Here is a 21,635-nt window from a genome sequence, read left to right on the forward strand (position 1 = left end):
AACTGGACTAATCCACTGCTGAGTAAGATGATGAAAAAACAATATTCATCCCGACAGACGTACAAGTGTTTCTACCTGATTGCCAATCAAATCTTTAATATGAAATCTTCCTTTGCATATTGGACTTTACTGGGCTGATATTACGTAATTGCTGATTACGTAAGTGTCAAAACCAGGAGCACAGTTCAACCTGAAGTCCCTGAAGTGGCCTGGCAAATTTATCCCTTAGTTTGGCATCTCTCAAGGTCCTTCAGTTGGCCTTCAGCCATGTGGTTCATTCCCAGAACAAGGTGTTAAACTGGAGGGCCGATGCAGGTGTATATAAAGAGTAACAGTGTGGATTTTCTCACATCAAGAGGAAACTCACCATGAAGGCCCTGATATTCCTCACTCTGCTTGGCGCAGCATGTAAGGGACCGACCAAACTCCATTTTTATCTCCTGCTTTGATTAAATAACTTTAAATTACTTTGAAGCCCTTGCCTAATGACCTTATGCACTTTGCAATGGTGACGTACTCTAGGTTTTCCTTATACCACATTATATCTCGCATGGTGTTTCAGTTGCTGCAGCTGAGGACGAGAAGGTTGTCGGAGGGTACGAGTGTCCCGGACACTCTGTTCCCTACCAGGTGTCTCTGAACGCTGGATACCACTTCTGCGGTGGATCCCTCATCTCCAGCCAGTGGGTGCTGTCTGCTGCTCACTGCCACATGTCGTAAGTACAGGACGTCACAATGTGAGAGGCCGCTTTTTGCCCAAACTTCCTTAACAACCAGCTAAATTGTGTTGAAGAATTCAATTGCACATGGAATTTTATGATAACAAAGCAAGTAAAGCAAAGGGTCAATAGTCACAGGTTTAAAATGGTCGTCTGACCCCTATGGGAGCAAAGCCAAACACCTACAGTAGCTGACAAAGGCTGAAAACAGGAGTTGGCCTTGTCAAAAAGATGAAAATACCAACAGTCAAAAAATAAGCGAGAGATTGTGTCCATAACATCTGTAAAGCAGTGAGACATTTGACATATTTCATGTAAGACTTTGAAATGTACGTCCTTGTTTGCTTGCTAATCATTTGCTCTTTGTCAAGGTTTCACCGAGAAAGCTCAAAGACTAGCTGAGCTACTATATGTGCAGTCTGTTAGCGTAACTGTGCTTGAGGTCTCACTTTAAATGAAAATATTAAAGTAAATGACGCAGACATGCTCTTTGAGGAAACTAGACTTAACTTTAATCCCCAAAACAGTCGCATCCAGGTCCGTCTTGGCGAGCACAACATCGCTGTGAACGAGGGCACCGAGCAGTGGATTGATGCCTCCATGATGATCATGCACCCGTACTACAACAGCTACAACCTGGACAACGACATCATGCTGATCAAACTGAGTTACCCCGCCACCCTCAACAGCTACGTCCAGACCATTTCCCTGCCCAGTCGCTGCCCCGTGGCTGACGAGAACTGCATGGTGTCAGGGTGGGGAAACACGATCACCAATGGCAGTAAGTTGAGCCTGACAGCCGAGAGAGAAAGTTAGGAAAAGAGAGGCATGGTTTGTGACCTCAGTAATCATAGAGGATGACTCTTACAGCACTGAGTCATTCAAAGACCACAAAAAAGAAAATGCCAATTTCTACATAGTATGGCTTTAAATCATTCCCATGTTATTCCGAGTAAATACATTTACATGACGTTATAGGTCCTGTAACTGAGACTTGTCTTCCTGCTCCCCAGACAACTTTCCCGACAGGCTGCAGTGCCTGCGGCAGCCCATCATTGACGACAGGATCTGCATGAACGCCTACCCCGGCATGCTCACCGCCAACATGGTTTGCTCCGGATTCATGCAGGGAGGTGCCAGCAGCTGCCAAGTGAGTTGGACTGAACCACGCTGAACACACACAGGGAGCCGGGTGGTCGCAGCACAAAGAGCGCGTGACTCAGTGGCGCCAAGTGTACAAAAGTAGACCGCCCTGCGCTTATTTTTCACCGAGCACTGAGTATCATACGATTCACATATTCGCTCTGATACCCTTTAATTAAAAACAGAGGCGCGCATTCTCACAGTGTCCCCACTTTTTAAATTACCACTACGCCACACTGCTGTGACTGCAGGAAGATGATGAAACACTGATGCAAGAGACGAGTTAACCCTCTCAACATGTTTCCTCCTCTATTCTTTTTTTTTTTTATGTTAGAAGATTTAAATGACGCTTAAAGATGAAACAAAGGGTCTGGGGGCCCGTTAAATGTGTAATGCTAAAATGATTAAACACTATATTGAATAGTGGAGATTCCCCAACTCACAACCACCAACCCCAGTTATACATTATGTAGCACATTCCTGTCAACATAATGGTTTTATCATAATGCAAAGGAGGTGTTATTTATGAGTTATATGATGAATATCACAATAAAAACTTGTCATCCATTTCAGGTTTTTCCGTAACTTTACCTTTATAACTCTTGCCAGCTATCACTTGAATGTCTATTGGGTAAAGTAGGTCATTGTGGGCAATGTGCCGGGACAATACGCAGGACTGCTTTATTGCAATGTTGAGATTTAAATGACGTAATTTGTGAACAGGATTATATGAAAACAGGCTAACCAGACTGTTTCTTGTGTGATTTTCGCAGGAAACGCGCAATATCTCGACATACATTGTTTTGATAACATTGACAGCAATGATAAGAAAACACATTTATCCTCATTCAGGAGTAACTTAAAGGGGAATTCCAGTATTTTTTTAAACCTGGGTCGTACGTTTGCATTTTGTGTAAATGACTCGTACTTACCAAAAGGAAAGGGCCAAGTAGATCCCCTCGGCTGGCAGCTGCAACATGGCTGCTATGGCTGTAATGTGATGTTATCCTTTAGGGCAACTGCAACCTAGAGAAACTGCGGGTGAGAATTTATTTCCAATGTCACATATTTATTTCTTAAACAAAGTGAATGGCCTATATCTGTCCTTCCACAATGTTGCCAGGCACTTAGGAGTAACACCCTCAGCCTGGAGTTAATTTACCCTTCAACACAAACACTTATGGAGCGGTGCGACTATTTGCTGCTTTTATTGAGTCTGAGTGTGATTGCTCACCCTTGATGACGAAAAAGTGCCACGACGTACGTAACGTAACTCTTCTGCTTGTGTCTGCAGGGAGACTCCGGTGGTCCTCTGGTGTGTAATGGCCAGCTGCAGGGAGTCGTGTCCTGGGGTTATGAATGCGCCATGCCGGGACACCCCAGCGTCTACGCCCGTGTGTGCCGCTACAACAACTGGATCAGCAGCGTCATGAGCAGCAATTAAATGCGCACAGTCACCCATACATTCACGCGCGAGCTGACGCTGACACAATATACTCCAGTGCTCGTACTCTGTTTATTTAGAACACCTTTTGCATCAACGTCATTCACATACATCTCATAAATAACATGTTCAAGCATTACATTCTGTAAAGACAAAACACTGGACGAATAAATAAAAATACACATTAGCATCCATTGCATTTGTGTTGTTTTTCTGTGTAGAGTTTCACAGTTATTGGCGAAACAATTCTAACATGCTCCTGCTTGGTAATACTGTGTTCTCAGTGTTTCTGTGTCACAAGGCCACTTTTGTCTCAACATTCATTATCAACACAAAAACACAAATCATCCACGCACAATATTTATCTTGTACTTAGTGTGCTATAGATACATGCATCTCTATGAAATGCCTTTTGTACTTGGCTACTGCTGGCACTGGCGTGATATGGGAGACAAGCAAACTTGAGTAAATAAGCAGGAAGGCATTTCTGCATTTCACTTGTCTGGATTCTTTGCATGCATTCCTCAGATGGCGCTCTGTAAACTTCGCTGTTTCTTGTTTGCCGAGGCAACCTAAACATACAAAGGAAAAGACAGAGAGAGCAGAGGGGGATAGTCACGCAGCCGAATCAAACAGGGAAGCATGAGCGGGGCTCGTAAAAATGATTCAGGGATTGGATGCCAAGAAATGGCTAACCTGACTCCTTGAATACAAACATTACAGCATGGTTTTAGTTTAATCATTGCAACAGCGACAGAGAACACCGGGGGTTGGGGGGGGACTGAAGCTGAGTATATGTACTGCAGCTATGGGAAAAATAATACCCACCTGTCCAGCAATCCTATCCAGATCTCTCTGGCCCTGAGGGGTAAGTCTCCGTCCACTGCAAGCACATGTAAAAATCACTTTTTCATATCACCACAACATTAAGTAGTCTTTACCACAGCGTCTCTCTCACTCTCTCACCCATTTGGATCTTTCTCCACCATCTTGAGGCCTTCCAGAGCCTGGAGGACCTTCCTCGCCACATTCCTGGAGCCCACGCTAAAGTGGGCGGGGCACACGCCGTTCCTCTGACGCCCCCCATAGACCTTAATCATGGAGCCCACCCCGACACCTCCTCGCAGGTACAGGTGACGAGCTGTAGATGCTGTTAGGACACACAAAGAGTATACCGTATATGTCGCAATCTACCCCTGACATATCTTCTGAAACTTGACTTGTTCACCCGAAAGACATTAAGTCAAACATACCAGCTTATCAAATGTGTGACAATTTTCATCCACAGGGTCTTAATGCTATTGTTATCATCAATACCCCGAGCAGATAACATACACAGCAGCTGAGACAAGTTTGTGTGCATTCACTGTATATATTGAACCAGTTTCGGAAAAATTCTACTCACGATAGGACTGGCCGATACTGGTTTTTGTTCAAACATATATCACATGGATTCTTTAAGAGGGGTCCAGAGACCAGCAGGAGTGCACAAAAAGACACCGGATGTTCAGGAAAATACAAATAATATTGTTTGTATCATGTATCAATAAATCTATGTATTTATGAATGATGGATATTACAAAATGTTACCAGTAAAATACGTAAAAGAATAACCAATTATCAAAATGACTCTTGCTAACAAATCCTGATCAATTGAGCTGCTGCAGATGGATTGATGTACGGGAAACACTTCCAATGTCACCAACCTGCTCTGGTGTAAAACCAGTTGTCATCACAGGGAGCCAGCTCCTTATGCCTGGCAAGCTTCACGGTGTCGACCCATTCTGGGACTTTCAGCTTGCCAGACCTGGGAAAATCAATTATCAGTTGATGTGAGGAATCAACTGAGTGGACTGTTTCCTCAAACAACATAAGGTGCAGAGAATGGGATTATTTAACAGATGATGCAATACTCGCACGAACACAGCAACAGGGAGAGACCTTTGTTCCATTTGCCGCAGACATTTCCCCATGCATTCACTTCTTGTTTAAGTCGCACTAGATGTGAGCGTCTTCCTCCTCCTCTTACACTGTCTATATGCTGTCTACAGATGATGACCAGTGAGGCTGTCGTCTGCTGTCTTGTCCGCAGGCAGGTCACCCTCACAGTGTCTGAGTGGCTGTGACATTCGAGAGGCTGGGAAGGAAACTGCAGCGCCGAGTTTCAGTTCTGCCTCAACATTCAGGCTGTCTCTCAGGCTGTTACTGCGATTTCTCACCTATACTGTAGCCCACATACAATATTTATACCCACATTAGCTATGGCGCTTCTTTTAATCCCTTTCACACTTCTATCTGCAGACCCAAGGAGCTTTACATTCCCTCAGGTGTGATTTCTATAGTTAAGCTTTCTCACCGCACATTCCTGTCAAATCAATTTGTTTATGGCTATTTTGATTCAGTATATTCTATAGATGCTATTCATGTTGCTGTCTGTACAATTTATTACCTCTGAGTTTTGTCTTTCATGCTTCGCTTTCAGTAGATATCGATAAGTCTCTGTATTACGCATATGTTACTGTATTTATGCTGCTTTGATGCTCTATTCCCCAAAGTATGATCAATAAATCAAACCTATAGCCATTTGAAACAGGCCCCCAGAGAAAAAAACCCAAGTGCAGTGATGAACGCTGATTCAGATCATCAGAAAAATGCTAAATATCCATATACAGCGTATACGTTCATGTAATGTAATGTATTTATAATTGACTTTTACTTGTGCTTTTTAATTTAAGTACATTAAATATTCAGACTGAGTCTTCTCAAGCATCCAGTGGCTTTGGAGCTGTGAAACACACTGTAAATTTTCCCCAGAGGGATTATTTTAACATCCTTGAAAGTTTAGTATGTGACAATCATTGCATTTATATCTAAAAAAACTTTGATTACTCCAAAATGTATCATTTTTTAAAAAAAATAACAATATATTCACACTTTTCACCGACTGTAATGTTACATTCAGTGGTTTTATTTCATCTGTGTATATTTGTGCTGTGTTGATGTCAAGGTTTTCTTTCTGTCTGACACCCATTGTGCCTGTTTTTCATCTGGTTCTGGATACCTGTATATTACAGCTCGCCGTGGTTTGGTGTGTTGCATGCAGGTGACGTCATCCTATTCAGTGTGTCTGGACAAAATATTAACCTCAGTTCCTTCGCAGATGTTTTTCACACTACAGGTTCACAAATGCTGAAATTTAGCTGTGAAGGCGAAACTTAAAAAAAAAAAAAAAGTTTAAACATTCATTTTTTTCAAGAAAATCCACAACATTAACTTCAGAGGCCCTAGATGAGTTGGCATGGAATGACCCTGGGACACTTATGACACTTAATAACACTGTCATTTTATAGGAGCCCTTCTTTTTTATTTTAGGAATTAGACAAATTGTTTTATTTCATGGGCACTTCAGGAAAATCCCCTTTAGCTTGAAATGAATAGAAGAACAAGGCATGATCCTCTCTCATTATGCTCAGCTGTTATGCGTGACCTTCAGTGACACTCCCCATCAGCCTGTGATTGATTGACAGCTGGATCTCAGCCAGCCGTCAAGTGAATGCTGCCGCTTTTCGGCTTAACTTACTTTTTGAGGAAAGCAGACAGAGCCCTGACAAACTCCTGCTGGTTGACATCTTTCACCGTGACACTGGGCATCTAAATAGAGCGAGGTGGAGACACAAAGGTGAGCTTGAAATGGGCTGAACTTAAACACGCCACAGCGATAGCCGTTTAGAACTTAACATTTTTGCTAACGTTAGCAAGCTACCAGCTAGCATAAGTGCCTGGTGACGGTTAGCCGTTCACTGATGGCACGCGCGAAATTAGCCCACTCTCGTTTTATCCATTAATGACAGATAGCTTACGTTTTATACACCATAAGAAGCCGTCAGCCTGGCGGTGAGACGTGGGATGGAGTTTAGCCCTAGTTTGGCCGGTGGTAGCCAATGCGGCGGGGCTGTTAAATGGAGGATGCCGAGGAGGGAGGCAAGGGCGGGGAGGAGGAGGAAGAGGAAGGGAGGGGGGCAGACTGCCCTCATTGGGAGAGGATGGTACCGTAGCCTGAATTAACCTCGCCCGCAGCTTCAAATCACTGCCTCACTCCAAACTCAAACCAAGCCAACCCACATATGAACGATTTTTTTCTCCATGCGTATTTAAATCACACAACGTGCTTTCATTTGAACATCACACTGATGGCTAAACAATGTCAAAAACGAGCTTTGTCACTGTGATGCTGCCGCTGCTGCTGCTGCTGCTGGGTGTGTGAGCTATTCCCGCTGGATCCCGGCAGAGGGTGGTGCTGTGGCACCCTTTTTCACATCTCTGGCCCATTTCTCTGTTCTGTCGTCAGACCCAAAGGCTTCTCAAGAAGTGTGCTGCAGTCAGCAGGCGAGGGAAAGGCATCTCGCTGAGGGAGACATCACCAGTGCAGAGTTAGTAACGCCTTTTTTTCTCTCTACCAGACAGAAGCATTTGTAGCCTGCACCCACAGTCTGTAATCACAGCTTCTTCTCTTTTATCATGTGTTTGCATCCTCGTTTTGTATGCATCGTACAAGCCACTAGATGTCTGAATTTCCCTCAAGATCAATAAAGTATCTATCTATCTATCTATCTATCTATCTATCTATCTATCTATCTATCTATCTATCTATCTATCTATCAGTCAGCATGTGAAGTTTACTTAACATGTTGAGGCTTCTATATGAATACAGGGGTTGTGTAAAGAAAATGCAGTCAGTTTTATAGGATGACCATGAGATAACGGTCCTTGTTGCAGTGGTACTGTATGTATAGTATTCCATCCTTTCTGATTCAGAGTAGAGTCCGCGGCTTTACTTGCCAAGGTGATTACTGCCCTTGGAAAAACAAAGTATGTAGAATGCAAAGTATGCAGTGTCTGCCATCTGAATAAAACCCTGGCAGAAATGTAGGTATGTTTGAAAACAGCATACAGGAAAAAAAAAATGCACCAGTGTGACAAGTTTTCCATCGCCTTTGTTGCTTGACCTCCCATTAACTGCCTTCCATCTCCTCCTCCGTTCTCACCTCTTTGCCTTAACCCCTAATATCATATTAGTAAAAGTAGAGAAATGATCTCAAATCTGTATTCATGCCACTCATAACTGCCTGTAACAATGTCTAACCTGTGAACAGAAAGTTTATTTTTCTACAGTTTTTATTTTCTTCTTTTTTACATGAGCTGTAATTTCAAACACCTTTCAAGTATACGATATTTAAATAAGCAGCTCCATGTCAAAAGGCACAACATCACCTGCCTTGCACCTCAGTCAGGTCAAATCAAAGAAGAGCTGCTTAGTCATTCAGTAAATGATGAAAAGAAAATGATGGCAAAATTCCAAGTACTAGATCAAATATTAAATGAATGGAGTACAAAATATGAAATATAATATTTGCTTCTGTATGTGGAGTCAGTATAAAGTATGTAGTAGCAGAAAATGGAAATACTCAATACATCTTGCTGAGATATAACCAATACACATGCAGAGCAGTTCTATAGTGACTTGATAATTGAATTAGAATCAAAATTCTGAGTTTTCAACCTCCTGTGGACGAACTAATTGACTATTTTCTCAGGATGAAAAAAAAGACAAATACGTCTCTCATGTGTGCATGTCATGACTGTAAGATAATATATGAAGTTACTGATCAAGCATCAGGTTAAAAATAAATGTGACAGATGTGTTTAGAACTGAAATGAATTGATTAATAAGTAGAAAACACAATCCATTCATTGTGTTACTCGTGTAATTATTTTATCAAACATCTGCTTGTATCAGCTTGATCTGAGGATTTGCTGCTCTTCCCTGTCTCCTTCCCTTGTAAGAGGAATCCCTTTGGGTTTTTGCTCATCATTTCAAAAACGTAAGCAGATTGAAGGCATCACTTTTTGGCTCTGGTAGCTTGAGATAAGACTTTTTCATTAGTTGTGACATGTTTTGAGCAAACAATAATGAAGAAAATAATAGTGGGATTAATTAACCAATCACTCCTTGGAGCACTAATTATTTTGTATTTTTTGTGTCTCATGTAATTTGAGACTGGGTACTGACGAAAATCTTGCCATTTAAATTATTTCTTTCCTTGACCCCAAAAAGTCATGTATTTCTTTTCTGGTATGTAGGCTAACATCATACATGGATTACCACCAGCGTGCAGCATGAAGCACTGAATCTAAAGCCCAGGTAGATGAATGTGTGTTTACAAATGTGCATATGCACGTGCGTGCACACACACAGCAGCCCTGTGCTCTCTGTGTCTGCCTGTCTAAGCTTCTTCCCCTCCCCCCCTCGCAACATCTCTCTCCCCTTTTTTGTCCCCCTCGCCCTCTCCTTTTCCCTCCCGCTTGCTCTCTCCTGCCTGCTAGCACTATTTCAAGCCTCTGCCTCAGAGAGAGAGAGAGAGAGAGAGAGCGAGAGAGAGGAAGAGACACACAGATGCGCAGTTAGAGAGAGAGAAAGAGAGAGAGAGAGTGAGGGGAGGGGAAAGCAGACAGGATTTAGAGTTCAAGTGCACGTGCAGAAAATAGGCTGAATAGAGGAGAGTCAGAGCAGAAGGGAAACCAGGAAAAGGAACGGCAGGGGCGGGAGACAAAGCACACAGTAGCTCTTTCTCTTCTCCTTTTCTTCCTCTCTATTTTCTCCTAACAGAAAGAGAAGGTATTAGCCCCAGAACAGTGGGGTGAAAAGAAAAGAAAAGCACAAAATTCAAATACCGTGAGTGTCAAAAAAGAAAAAAAATGTATTCCTATTCCTACCCCCTCCTCTTTCCTCTCCCCGCCGACACACTCCTCCTCTATCCCTCCCTCTTCGATATTTCACCATGAACCCCCAGTCTCTCTCTCTCTCTCTCTCTCTCTCTCTCTCTCTCTCTCTCTCTCTCTCTCTCTCTCTCTCTTCGCTCTGGCTCTCCTTTCTCTCCCCTCCCACCTCTTCACACACACACATGCACACACCCCGGAGTCCTTCCCACTCCTTCCCCTCACGCGCGCCTACTTTCACTGGAGACCGACCGCAACAAGCTCGTCTTTTTTCCTGTCTTTTTCTTTTCCTTGCCAGTCTTTGCTTTTGGTTGTGCCCTCATGTACGGAGGCACCAACACGCAGACGCCTCACCCCTACTATGCGTGGCGCCCCTGAAAAATGCAGGCCGTGGATTGTCCCTGCGTTAGACTGCCACAAACCGCCTGTCCTTTCCTGAACAGTTTTTTTCTATTCTTCTGCAGTGTGTTTTTTTTTTCTTTTTCTTTTTTACCAAGTCAGAAGTCGACATCTGTTTAGAAACCCTTTTTAAATTGTCTTACGGTATCTGTATTCCGAAGTGGGAGCCTGTAGGGTAGAAGGAAAAGGAAAAGAGTGTCAGATGAATGGACACAAGAAGGGGACAGAGGCAAAGAATGAGGGAAAAATGGAGAGCATGATCTGCGGTAGAAAGACAGCGAAAGAGAGAGAGAGAGAGAGAGAGAGAGAGAGGTAGGAGAAAGAGTACCGGCACTGGCAAGAAAAACAGGAGGGGGAAGAGAGAAGGGGGACCAGGAGGGGATAGACTTAGGAAGGAGGGACGGCTGGATAGGAATTGACAAAATCGCGGGAAAAAGAAGAAAAAACAAAACTCCAGAATGAGAAGAAACCAGACTTCTCTTCAAACTCAGTCACGCACTCTCTGTTCGCCTCTGATTTTGTTTTTTTTGACATGATTTTTCATCACTTCTCGGGTCACCCTCTCATTCATCTGTGAGTATACTGTATGTACATGTCCTTTTCCTTTCCCATACATGCTTTCTCTCTGCCTGCCCTTCTTCTGTAGAGCATGCTCCTCTCCCCCGCCTTCACTTAATTTTTTTTTTAACTCTCTTCTCTTTTTTCCTCTTGTTTGAAAAATGTGTTCCCTAGGTTGCTAATCCCCCCATCCTGTTCGTCTATCCTATCTCGCGCTCCACCTCTCTCCCTCTTTCACTGTCTTTCTCTCTGTCCTCCTTCAGCTCCTCTTTATCGTGGGTTATCGCTGCTCTCTTTGCCTCTCCTTGAAGGATTACCTCTGCTCACATTTAGATGAGGGCTTTGGAAAGGGATCACTGAGTGCACCCAGTTTTAGGGGGCCCATGCATGGGAGGCTAGCACATGAAGGAGTGCAGGGTGTGTGCATTTGTCTATCTATCTGTATTAATTGTGTGTGTGTGTGTGTGTGTGTGTGTGTGTGTGTTAGCATGTCGGGGTGCGATTAAGAGTTAACAGAACCGGCAGTGGCGAATGGTCTCTCCAGCTTACGCATGCGCGGATTTGCACAATCACTTTTAACGTTTCGTATTCGTGAAACGATTGTGCGATCTTGTTAGTGTACATATTAAGATGGAGTGTTAGAACCGGGGCAAAACGAAGAAGGTGAAAATACTGTAAGTACTGCAGGATTTCTTCTTCTTCGTCTCTCATTGCACATTTCACTCCTCCCATGCTTCTCCCCCTTTTTCTATCCCATCTTCCATCCGTTCATCCGGGTATCCCCAATCTATCTGTTGCCTGTAAAGACAAAAACCCCCCAAAAAACCCATGGTCCAAGATGCGGTTTTGTATAAACTAAAAGATAAGGTTGGATTCATTTCCTGTAGTCAGTTTCGACAACTTTTTTGCAATTTATAACCTGTGCATTTGAGCAAGATTACTTTCGTCTTATGTTTCGAACTCCCAGGTAAAAATGGAGCACATTACTGCATATCTGTGAGGTAAAGACGTCGACAGTGGCAGATTACGTGAATGCGTTGTTGTACTGTAAGTGCTAATGCAAGGTATAGGATATATAACACAAGTCTGATATCATCCATTTGCAGTCCAGCTGCTGCAATCTCCGTTGATTATACCTTCTCTTCCCGCAGTATCAGCCTCAGATATCTCCTGGCATCTCTTTCCTTTCCCTTTTCGCCTCTCTTGTGTTTTATATCTGCATGCTCTGTGTTTTATTTACATAGCCTCCTGTTATCTCTGCCCACATTTACTCCATCACTTGCCACAGTTGTTATCTTTATCCAAGATTGTCCGCTGGTATCGTTCCGAGGCGAGTGCGTTTGTGTGTGTTAGGCAGAGGTTTTTATTGGTGTGCGAGTGTGTTTTACCCGAAACGATAAGTGCCGTAAGACCTTTTGATTGTTTGTGGGAAATTGTGACCTTATTGTCTGGTTTAAAATCTTTGTTTACCATCTGTTTGTCAGTGTGAGGACACAGTGCAGACATTTTAAAAATGACACATTGTAGATGAAAAAAAATCAGTATTAAAATCTATAGTTGAGGTGTTTAGATAACTGGCCTAGTTCTCTAGGGATATTTCATGTCTAAATGTGAGCTAAATTAATTAATATGCAATGATTTGATTAAAACATAATGATATGACATTTATGGGCAGACAGCATCACTGCGTTCTGCAATAAGCAAACGGGGGAAGGACGCTTTTGTTTAGTGTGGCTCGACCTTTCCCTGACCTCCACTGTAGCTCTTAAGGAAATGAAGGCAAAAGTCTTTGATGTTGAAAATCTAGTCTGCAATGTTCAGTCAAAGACACAAGAAGGTTAGAAGAGATAAATATCCCTCCAAGGGCCGCAAACTCACTCTTATTTGTTTTCAGATTTCAATTTTACGTTACCTAGCACCTTTGATTCCACTCCCGAGGGGATTTGATGGTAATGCCAATGTGGTGGGACCTCCAGGTTATGAAATATTACTCAGACAGACCTGGTGTTATGTAATCTTACATAACTGAGGCGGCAGCTCAGCAGGGTCGTGATCAGGGGCTCTGGAGGAGAAGCTATATGGGTCTGCTTATGGTATGAACTCACTGGCAGGGTCAACACACTCTGGGCCTTAAAGGGGAAGAGGCCCCGGCTACATAAAGATACTGCAGGATCAACACATATGGACTTAAGTGCCTGACGCCTAAAGGCTGAGGAAATAGAATAATCTCCCCTATTGTATGAACAGTTTGCTGCAGGCTGTTTGTCTCGTTTACAAATCGAATCTGCATTTCTGAATAACTTGACAAAACTTATGAAAGCTAAAGAGTTTAAACTTTAAATCATTAATCTCTGAGTGAATTTAACCTCTAGTCTTATAATGTTTGTTTAAAAATATGAAGCCAAAACTAGCGTGCATGATATATTCATAACATCACGCTGTAGGGTACATGTACTCCAAGTACTGCAGTCCTGTGCCATGACCCGCTATTCTCTACCAGCTCTCTGTGAATCCTGTGTGCTCCTCATTCATAATTGATGACATTCAACCGCAGCATACATTAATGGATCGAACAGACCTCAGGAATTCCCATGCCAGCTGCCATTGTGCGTGTAGCAGGTTTGAATTTGTGCTGCCGAATTTGTGTTTTCCCAGCAGGAAATTGACAAACTGACTAGTGCCAGTACAACATCCTAACAGGCCTGTTGTGAAATACAAATAGTACAATGAAAATGCCTGCAAGAGCAGAGTGTCGGATAAAAAAGGGATTATAGACGTAGGGCCAAACATAATCATATTATGTTTATACTATCGACTGAATTAATTGTAGTGAACAATGGGGCTGGATTTTATCTAAACAGTCAAATTCAAGAAATCCTGAATTAGTTCATGAATCATACTAAATAAATCATGTTTTACAGAATACCTACAATTCTCTAAGTTATTATAATGCAAATAATGTGAATGTACGTCTGTTTTTTCAGATTGATCCTCTGAGACAGCCTGCAGTTTCTCATTGAAGATTTTTATCAGGTAAGGAAATATTTCCTGTACATTTCTTCAATTCAAAGGTCAAGAACGAGCAACAGATCCTGCAATTTATTTTTATAACAAAGAATGGAGTCTATGTATAGTTTTTTGTTTTTTTTTTAAAAACAAAGTGCTTTACTGACCAGACTTTCGCTTAATGCCACTCAGCAGTCGGAACACTTGGTCAGCCATTTTAGTCTGTGACCCGATCGAAACGTCGATGCACCATCAGAATAATTGAATTACTCTTCCCTGAGTCATTCTGTCGTGATTAACCTCACAGATATGCGCTAACTGTGTGCCTGCGTGAAAGCAGCAAGCACACAATCTTGCATTTTGCTGGCGCGCCTGTTTGCGTCAGTTTAGTGTAACACTGTTGGCTGTGACTTATCTGAGTAAGCAACAAGTGGAAGGGTCATCTGTTGGTCACGTCCCGATTATCAGATGTTGTTGAAAAGTGGGAGAGTCGGGGTATAAAGAGCGGCCTGTGGTCTAGCCTTGAAGCTAGCTTTGGAGATGCCTCACATTACATTTTTGTCTTTGTGCTGATGTCACCCCCATGCCCCCGGTCCAGCAGCAGGAGAATAAGAGCTACATTCTGCCTTTGCGACACAATAGAGCCCTTCTTACCCTGATATTTTCACAATGTGTTTTTGCAGGGCCCTACGCACACATATGCACACACACACACACACACACACACACACATTCTCTGGCCGTTGATTCAGAGCTTCTTGAGCCGTGCACTCTACCTGATATTTCCATTCTTGTTGAAGGTGTTTGCTCAGAGATTTGAAGCAGTTTGCTCTAACTGTCGGAAAGCGCTTTGTAAATACACCGCAAGTCATTTGTTAGATTTTCAGATATATTCATAGCACCCATTCAAAAACAGGAAATGTTAACACTGCTTATTAAACGACACAAGGTCTGTGGCATGCATTTAAATTTGAAATATTTTTCGTGGGTCATTGACAGAGAAGCCAGTACAGTATGGTGGTGTGGCATGGGTTAACGTCTGAGGACCGGAGGAATGTGTCGGGGTCGTCAGGGAGAATTCCTCAGTCCTGCGCGACTAGGTCACTGCACTGACAAGAGTCTGCCACCTTTTTTAGCATGCGCACTGCCGCCCTGCGCCTCTGTCTCATTGCCCTCCTCTGTCTTTTCCAATTCTGCCTGCCTCTCCTGTCTTTCTCTCTTTTCTCATTTTCCTCTGTCTGGCTCCAAGTCTGCTCTCCTCTTCTGTTCTCTTCCTTTACATCATTTCATCTTTTGTTCTTCCTGCTGGCTCTGTCTGTCTCCATCTCCCTCATGTATCTTTTAGTTAATATATATAAATATATATTTGGTGTCCTACTTTGACTCATGTTTTTCCCACTCTTCCTTCCGTCTTTTATTTGTCCCCGTGCACTTTTTGCTTGTGTTTTTCGTCTTCAAATATTCATGCCTTTAGGTATTTATACTCCAAAGTCACTATTCTGTCATTGTCGTCTGGCCTATCCTTTCTCCAACACTTTCTCCTGTCCTTTTTTGTGTTGGGTCTGTCTCACTCTGTCTGTCTTTCTCAGAGGCACATCGAGTTCAGTGCTGCAGGTGCTCTCAAAAGGACAAAGCGGGAGTTCAGGGGCGTGATACAAAAAAGACACACACATATACATTCTCTGCCTGCTTGTGAATATGACACTGGCATGCTTGTTATTAATGCACTGCTGTAGTATGCATACGGTGCCTGGTGGTGCTGGTCATGTATGATTTATACGGTGCGTTCCCACACACAGACCGAGGGCTTTCATGCCAGCTATCTGTATTCTTGAGCGAAGGAGTTTGCAGAGTCTCACCTCCTCATTGGCTGACAGCAGAGGTGACAGACAGAGCCCTAGGTACAGGAGTGTTTATGCTGATGGCAGATGTGGCAATTTGACACAGTCTGAACCTCGCACACATGCTAACTGAATAGAAGCACATTTCTCTTCTTTTACCCAGATGTAGGCTGTGATGATGGCAGCCACATCTGGAGATTCTCCTGTTCACTACATCCATATTCATGTGAATTACTTGTGGAGTACCTGGCTTGTATTTTTCAGGATTTATTGTTTACTTGACAAGTGTTATTGGTTTGACAAAAATACGACATTATAACTGCAGTGAGAAATTTTAAAACAGAATTAGAAGTCTGTGATGAACATCAAGCCACATCATCTTAACTGTTACTTTGTCCTCTCTCAACTCTTCTGTCATATTAAATTATTGACTGTTTCAAGTTCTGTCATTCCCATCTTGTAATCCATTTAAAAAATATTCAACATTTCAAAAGCCAACACACGCTGCAATAAAGATATTGATTATCACAAAGTTAGGGTGGAAACGACTGGCCAATTAATCACTCAATCGGATAAAATTAGTTGGCAGCAAACATGATCAATTAAGTGAATTATAAATCACAAAAACAAATTATACGCAACTTTATATTGAGAATATTATAAATTGAATATATTCATGTGCCTCATACAAAACAAGTCATTTCACTTGAAAGTCATGATGAGCAATTTTCACTATATTTAGACATTTTATGGACAAACATTTAAAGGAGACAGATGATTCTATTTTGAAAATGATTATTAGTTGCAGGGCTGCAGCGACATATACCGGTTTAATGGTACCAATACTGTGGTACAAAACCTGATCGTGTACATTTAGTTATTAAAAATAAGTTAGTGTAATTAAAAATGATACAATATACTGTTACATAAAGTCAAACCTGCTGTAACAAAGCGATAGCTTGTATTAAGGTATACGTAATAGATGAAACCAATAGCCAATCAATCCTTTATTTAGATAATTGCTGCAACTGTTTTGATGATTTAGTAATTGTCTTTTAAGCAAAAATGCAAGAAATTAACAGGTTCCAGATTTTGACAAATGATTATTTGTTGGTTATAAAATGATCAACAAATTAATCAACAATACTCATTTAACTGTCACTGAGAAGCAGTAACAGTACCTTTTCTGTCGTGTTTTATTATTAACTGCAATGTCATGCATTTTTTTGTCCATTAAGATTAAAACTAGCCTAGAGAACTGTTAAATAAGAGTTAAATTTAATGAAAGATATCAAAAGATTTCAAGAAACTGGTTACTTGTACTGAGGGATGAATGTGTGTGTACTGCACTAAAATGATTTCCGTCTCAACTATGTGTGAGCCTGAACTATTTTAGGTAGCATAAATCTCCAAATTGGATTTTGCAGAATTTGGGGATAAAACCTCTTCAATTGCATTTTCTTTAACTCTGTCAACATGCGTGCAAATCTGCCTGTGAGTTAGTTTGTGTGTGCGCGTGTGTGTGTTTGTCCGGCCCGCTACCAAACACCTAAAGCCTTTGTGGTTTCAGACAGTAAGGGGAGGTGAGACGTGAGTAATACCAATGACTGATGATGTCACAGACAGCATCGCGCCGCTTCAGCTGCCCTCATGACCCGGCTTTAGGATGGCGGCAGCAGCGCGCAAGCACCCGTGGGTAACACACGCCAAAGCACATTAGAGGCAGGGAGATGGAGAGAGGCAGGGATGGAGCACACAGAACACAGCTCAGGGGGACAGAGAGAGAGACAGAGAGACAAAGAGAGACAGAGAGAGAGAGACAGAAAGGAGGGGGGCTGTCAGATTAAAGAGTAGAGAGAGGAAGAAAAGCTGAGAGACATGGCAATGTTTGCCTCTCCGTGTTTTTTTTTTGTTAGCAGACTGTCTGGTTGGAGTTGATGTTCTACATCACTGCCTCAGGTATCTCTCATTGTCTCTATCTATCTGTCCAAAAGCTCTCTCTGTCGGTTTTGCTTCTTCTAACGATTCAATTAATATACAAAATGAGTCTTTGGATGGAAAGGAACAAAAGTCACAATGAGACAACCATTTTTATAATTGATCAGTCTTGTCACTCATTTATCAAGCCAAAATTTGCCAAGATCTTCAGCTTTTCAAATGTGGAATATTTGTTGTTCTCTTTGTGACTGTCATTTAGTTTTACATAAAACAAGCCATTTCACAATGTCATCTTGAGCTTGTGATGAACATTTTTCACCCCATTTTTCACACTATGAAACTGGAACACACTTAGACGTTGTCAGAAAAATAACAGAGCCAACATTCAAGATAAACATCAGTTACAGTCCTCCACATGATATCTGTATTTCCTTTTCCTTTTTCTCGTCTTTCTTTTTTCAGATAACACACATATCAGTAGTGTCTATCTCTATCATGTTGCAGTGTCTATCTGTCCCTTTCTGTGTCCCTCTTTATCACTTTCGTATCCATGGTCACTGTCTCTCAACTTTACTCACTGTGCGAAATTGCCAAAGGTGAAAATGGTAGTGTGAGTTCAACAAGGGTGAAATGAGTGACAGTGATGTAGTTGAAGGACTGCTGAGCTCGCTGCTTTAGACAATATTCTCCACGCAAGTCTGATAGAAGGAATCAGAAGGCAGCTGTCGCAGGCTGCAGCTCCACTCCCATCCTTTGCTCCACTGGGTCCATAGGGTGCAACAGAATATGCAGTTCATGGTGATTCATGTGATGCAATGGTTGCATTTATGTAGCACAGCAAAACATATTAAAAGACAATATGATATGTATAATGCTGATAGAGGAACTGTTGTTCTGAAAATAGAGTGGTATCAGATGTGGGGGTGCTAGATTTTCCAACGCCACAACTTGGTTAAATTCTGTTGAATTCGATTACATTTTTGATTGAATTTTTCTTTTTTTAATTTCAGCACTGACAACTTTGCTATTGTTAGACTCAGCCTTGTATATATCAACTGATCCTTGGTGTTATGCCCTGACAACTGTCACATTTTCAGATTTTTCTTTGAGCTGAGAGAGGTATTTTACAACAACGGCCGTACTTGATCCTGGTGGCTTTTTGAAGCTTAATGTTAGATAAGTTTAAATAATGCTCACCAAAAATAAAGATTTAAAAGATAAGGAGAGTAAAACACCATCCTGCGGGAGCTCAACAATAAACAACAAACGATAGAAAGTCAGACTGTTACTAGGTTTGGTTTCTCAAGCCTGTCTAGAGTTAACCATCTTCCCAAGCAAATCAATAAAGGATCTCTGTCAATGTTATCAGTTCAGTTAAGTTCATCCTCCAAGAGCAAACCCTCCTCTCAAAGAAATCAATAAAAGATATTTGAAACATCCTTGCGCTGCTGGTGTTACCTTTGTAACAGTCACACAATAAGTGTCTGGAAGTGCCGCTGCAGGCTACCAGTAAGCTAGCTGTGACATCTTAAAGTGTTTTTTTTTTTTTTTTTCCTCTGGATGCTCACCAGTCAAATTATGACACTCCAAACCTTTATAACTTAATGCACGGTATACAGTATATTGGATATAATCAGCTATTTATCAGTGTCAGTTAAATTATAGCTGATGAATGGAGTCAATAATATGAAACAAAATTGCTTTCATTGACTTTCACAGCATCCCTACATTCCGATACAGTAGGTGGATGTTTTTTTACAGTTTCAGAGGAATACAACATGACTGTGATTTGCAATATATATTCCAGAAAGGTTCAGAGAGGGAGCAATAAGTTTACCACCACAAATCTTTGATAGCATAATCTCATTGTGTTAACATGAAAATGTTTCCAGTGGTACAATATTATAGGGGTTTAGCCGTCCTCACACATATTCACTGTCCCCACAAAATCTCCTCCAAGGCCATATATTAAATTCTGGACAACACATTGATAAAGATAATCTCTTAAAACAATTAGATATCATTTACAGCATAAAGTCTTTTCTCTAAGGCCACAGAGACACTGCACTCAAAGCTGAGGCATTTATCATTGAAATCCATCTGAAGAGCCGAGGAACCTTGAGCTGGAAGTGGAGGGTGCCTGTTCACGAGCACTCGTGTTTGTTTTCGCCACTATCACTTCAAAGTCTCATTCAATTCCGACTCCCAAATGGCTCGTGGTTCTTTGATCTTGCTGCCGAGAGATTAGCAGATACTCAAAGCCGAGCAATGCTGTTTGCAATTTCAAAGCAAAAGAATCTCAAATATAGTTTCAGCATAGAAAATCACGGCTCGGGTTTGACATCTCAAGAATAACTAGACACTGATGAAAAAATGTAAATGTATGAATACCACAAATATTAATGGACACTTCTAATGGTAAAAGTCCTAGAGGGTGACATCAGCAGCCCTGCAATCTGTCAACTTTGTATTGCTTTGCTCAAAATAATATTCTCAACTATAGAAATATCAATCAAATCTCTGGTGATTTCTCCTTCTCCTTCTAGACGAATGTAGTCGGCTAGTATATCATATTACGGCAGAGGACCAAACGTGCTATAACACAGAAATCCAGCTTCAGTCAGGCATTTTAGACCGGATTTATATGTCCAAATACAAATGCAATTGTTAGCGTTTCTTGTGAGTGCAAACCAGGCTTAAACATGACATTTTAGAAATGAAACAATAAGTTGATTTATCTGTCATTTGTCAAGCAAAGTGATACTCTAGTTCAAGCTGTTTCATTACTGAGTGTCTTGGAGCTAAGAAGAGTTTTCTTTTTCTTTTTTTTCCTTGACATGACATTTTATAAACATAATTAAAAAGATTAATGGAGAAAATAATCAACAACAATATAATTACTATTAATTGCTGTCCAACTAACATTGATAAAGATTATTAAATTACGTTTGAAGCAAAACATTTAATGAAAAATTGGACATGAGAAGTCTAGCCCGCTGCCAGTCTGAACGTGTCAGGTCCCTGCAGGTTTGGCTGTAAATGTCAAGCTCCATCTGGGAGTTGAAGTTGAAAGGTCATAATTAAATCCTCAGCAGCCTGAGATTTTTAATCTTATCATGCTTTGTGAAAAGGACGTGCTTTTTAGCCATGGAATAGAAGCGAAAGGGTCAAAGTTCACTGTGAGTACAGCTGCTGTTTGTCATCATCAGATTATAGTTATAATTTAAGATGAAATTAACCTAATAAAACTTCAGGAAACATGTTGATGATGGTTGATTGTTATCAGCTACATTAGCATTACAAGGATTAAATATATTTTAAAAAATGATACAAAGGAACAGTATGATAAAAAGTTAAAAACAACAGTTAAATTTTGTTATTTAGACATCATTTTTACAGCAACTTTAACCCTTTATAGCATGAACTATTAAATCACAAAGTAATCATCCTTTTCAATGCTTGTTTTTATCTCAAACAACTAAAAGAAACATGCTTTTAGCAATCCACTCCAGTAGAAGTTACGCACCGAAATATGTAGTCTGCCTATTTGGGCCTCTATTCTGATCAAAAGGTCCTATATTTAGATTAAACCTGAAGACTTATTTAATACTGCTTTTATATTGAATAAAATTATTCAAGAGTAGATGACCTAAGAATTTTTAATAAAACATGCAAAAATGGCAAAATCTAAAGACAGATAAAATATACAAGAAAAATCGGGATAAAAGAAATCACCTGTTTTGGTTGAATTTCTTCTATTTTTTTAATCTGTTACCATTAACTGATGCATCTCCTCTTCCCTCTGCCATT

General features: G+C 41.2%; 2 protein-coding genes and 1 long non-coding RNA gene across 4 annotated transcripts in view; 2 read left to right on the plus strand and 1 right to left on the minus strand.

Annotated features, from left to right (window-relative positions):
* Positions 1 to 298: 298 nt before the first annotated feature.
* On the plus strand, positions 299 to 3,496 carry LOC119016574 (trypsin-like). The gene is made up of 5 exons (XM_037092503.1): positions 299 to 408; positions 563 to 716; positions 1,247 to 1,500; positions 1,733 to 1,869; positions 3,157 to 3,496. The coding sequence occupies exons 1-5, from the start codon at positions 369 to 371 to the stop codon at positions 3,304 to 3,306; spliced, it is 735 nt and encodes a 244-aa protein (XP_036948398.1). The 5' UTR covers positions 299 to 368; the 3' UTR covers positions 3,307 to 3,496.
* On the minus strand, positions 3,360 to 7,422 carry LOC119016575 (40S ribosomal protein S19). Its single transcript, XM_037092504.1, has 6 exons — positions 7,167 to 7,422; positions 6,887 to 6,957; positions 5,013 to 5,113; positions 4,273 to 4,456; positions 4,135 to 4,189; positions 3,360 to 3,878 (listed from the first exon to the last, which is right to left on the minus strand). The coding sequence occupies exons 2-6, from the start codon at positions 6,955 to 6,957 to the stop codon at positions 3,831 to 3,833; spliced, it is 459 nt and encodes a 152-aa protein (XP_036948399.1). The 5' UTR covers positions 7,167 to 7,422; the 3' UTR covers positions 3,360 to 3,830.
* Positions 5,120 to 21,635, plus strand: part of LOC119016577 — a 32,741-nt gene continuing 16,225 nt past the window's right edge. For both annotated transcript variants that reach the window (XR_005074196.1, XR_005074195.1), the window contains exons 1-3: positions 5,120 to 6,985; positions 7,655 to 7,736; positions 14,025 to 14,073. This is a non-coding gene — a long non-coding RNA (uncharacterized LOC119016577). The remainder of the gene's footprint in view (positions 6,986 to 7,654; positions 7,737 to 14,024; positions 14,074 to 21,635) is intronic.

This window comes from Acanthopagrus latus, chromosome 3 (genome assembly GCF_904848185.1).
Source record: "Acanthopagrus latus isolate v.2019 chromosome 3, fAcaLat1.1, whole genome shotgun sequence".
Lineage (NCBI taxonomy): Eukaryota > Metazoa > Chordata > Actinopteri > Spariformes > Sparidae > Acanthopagrus > Acanthopagrus latus.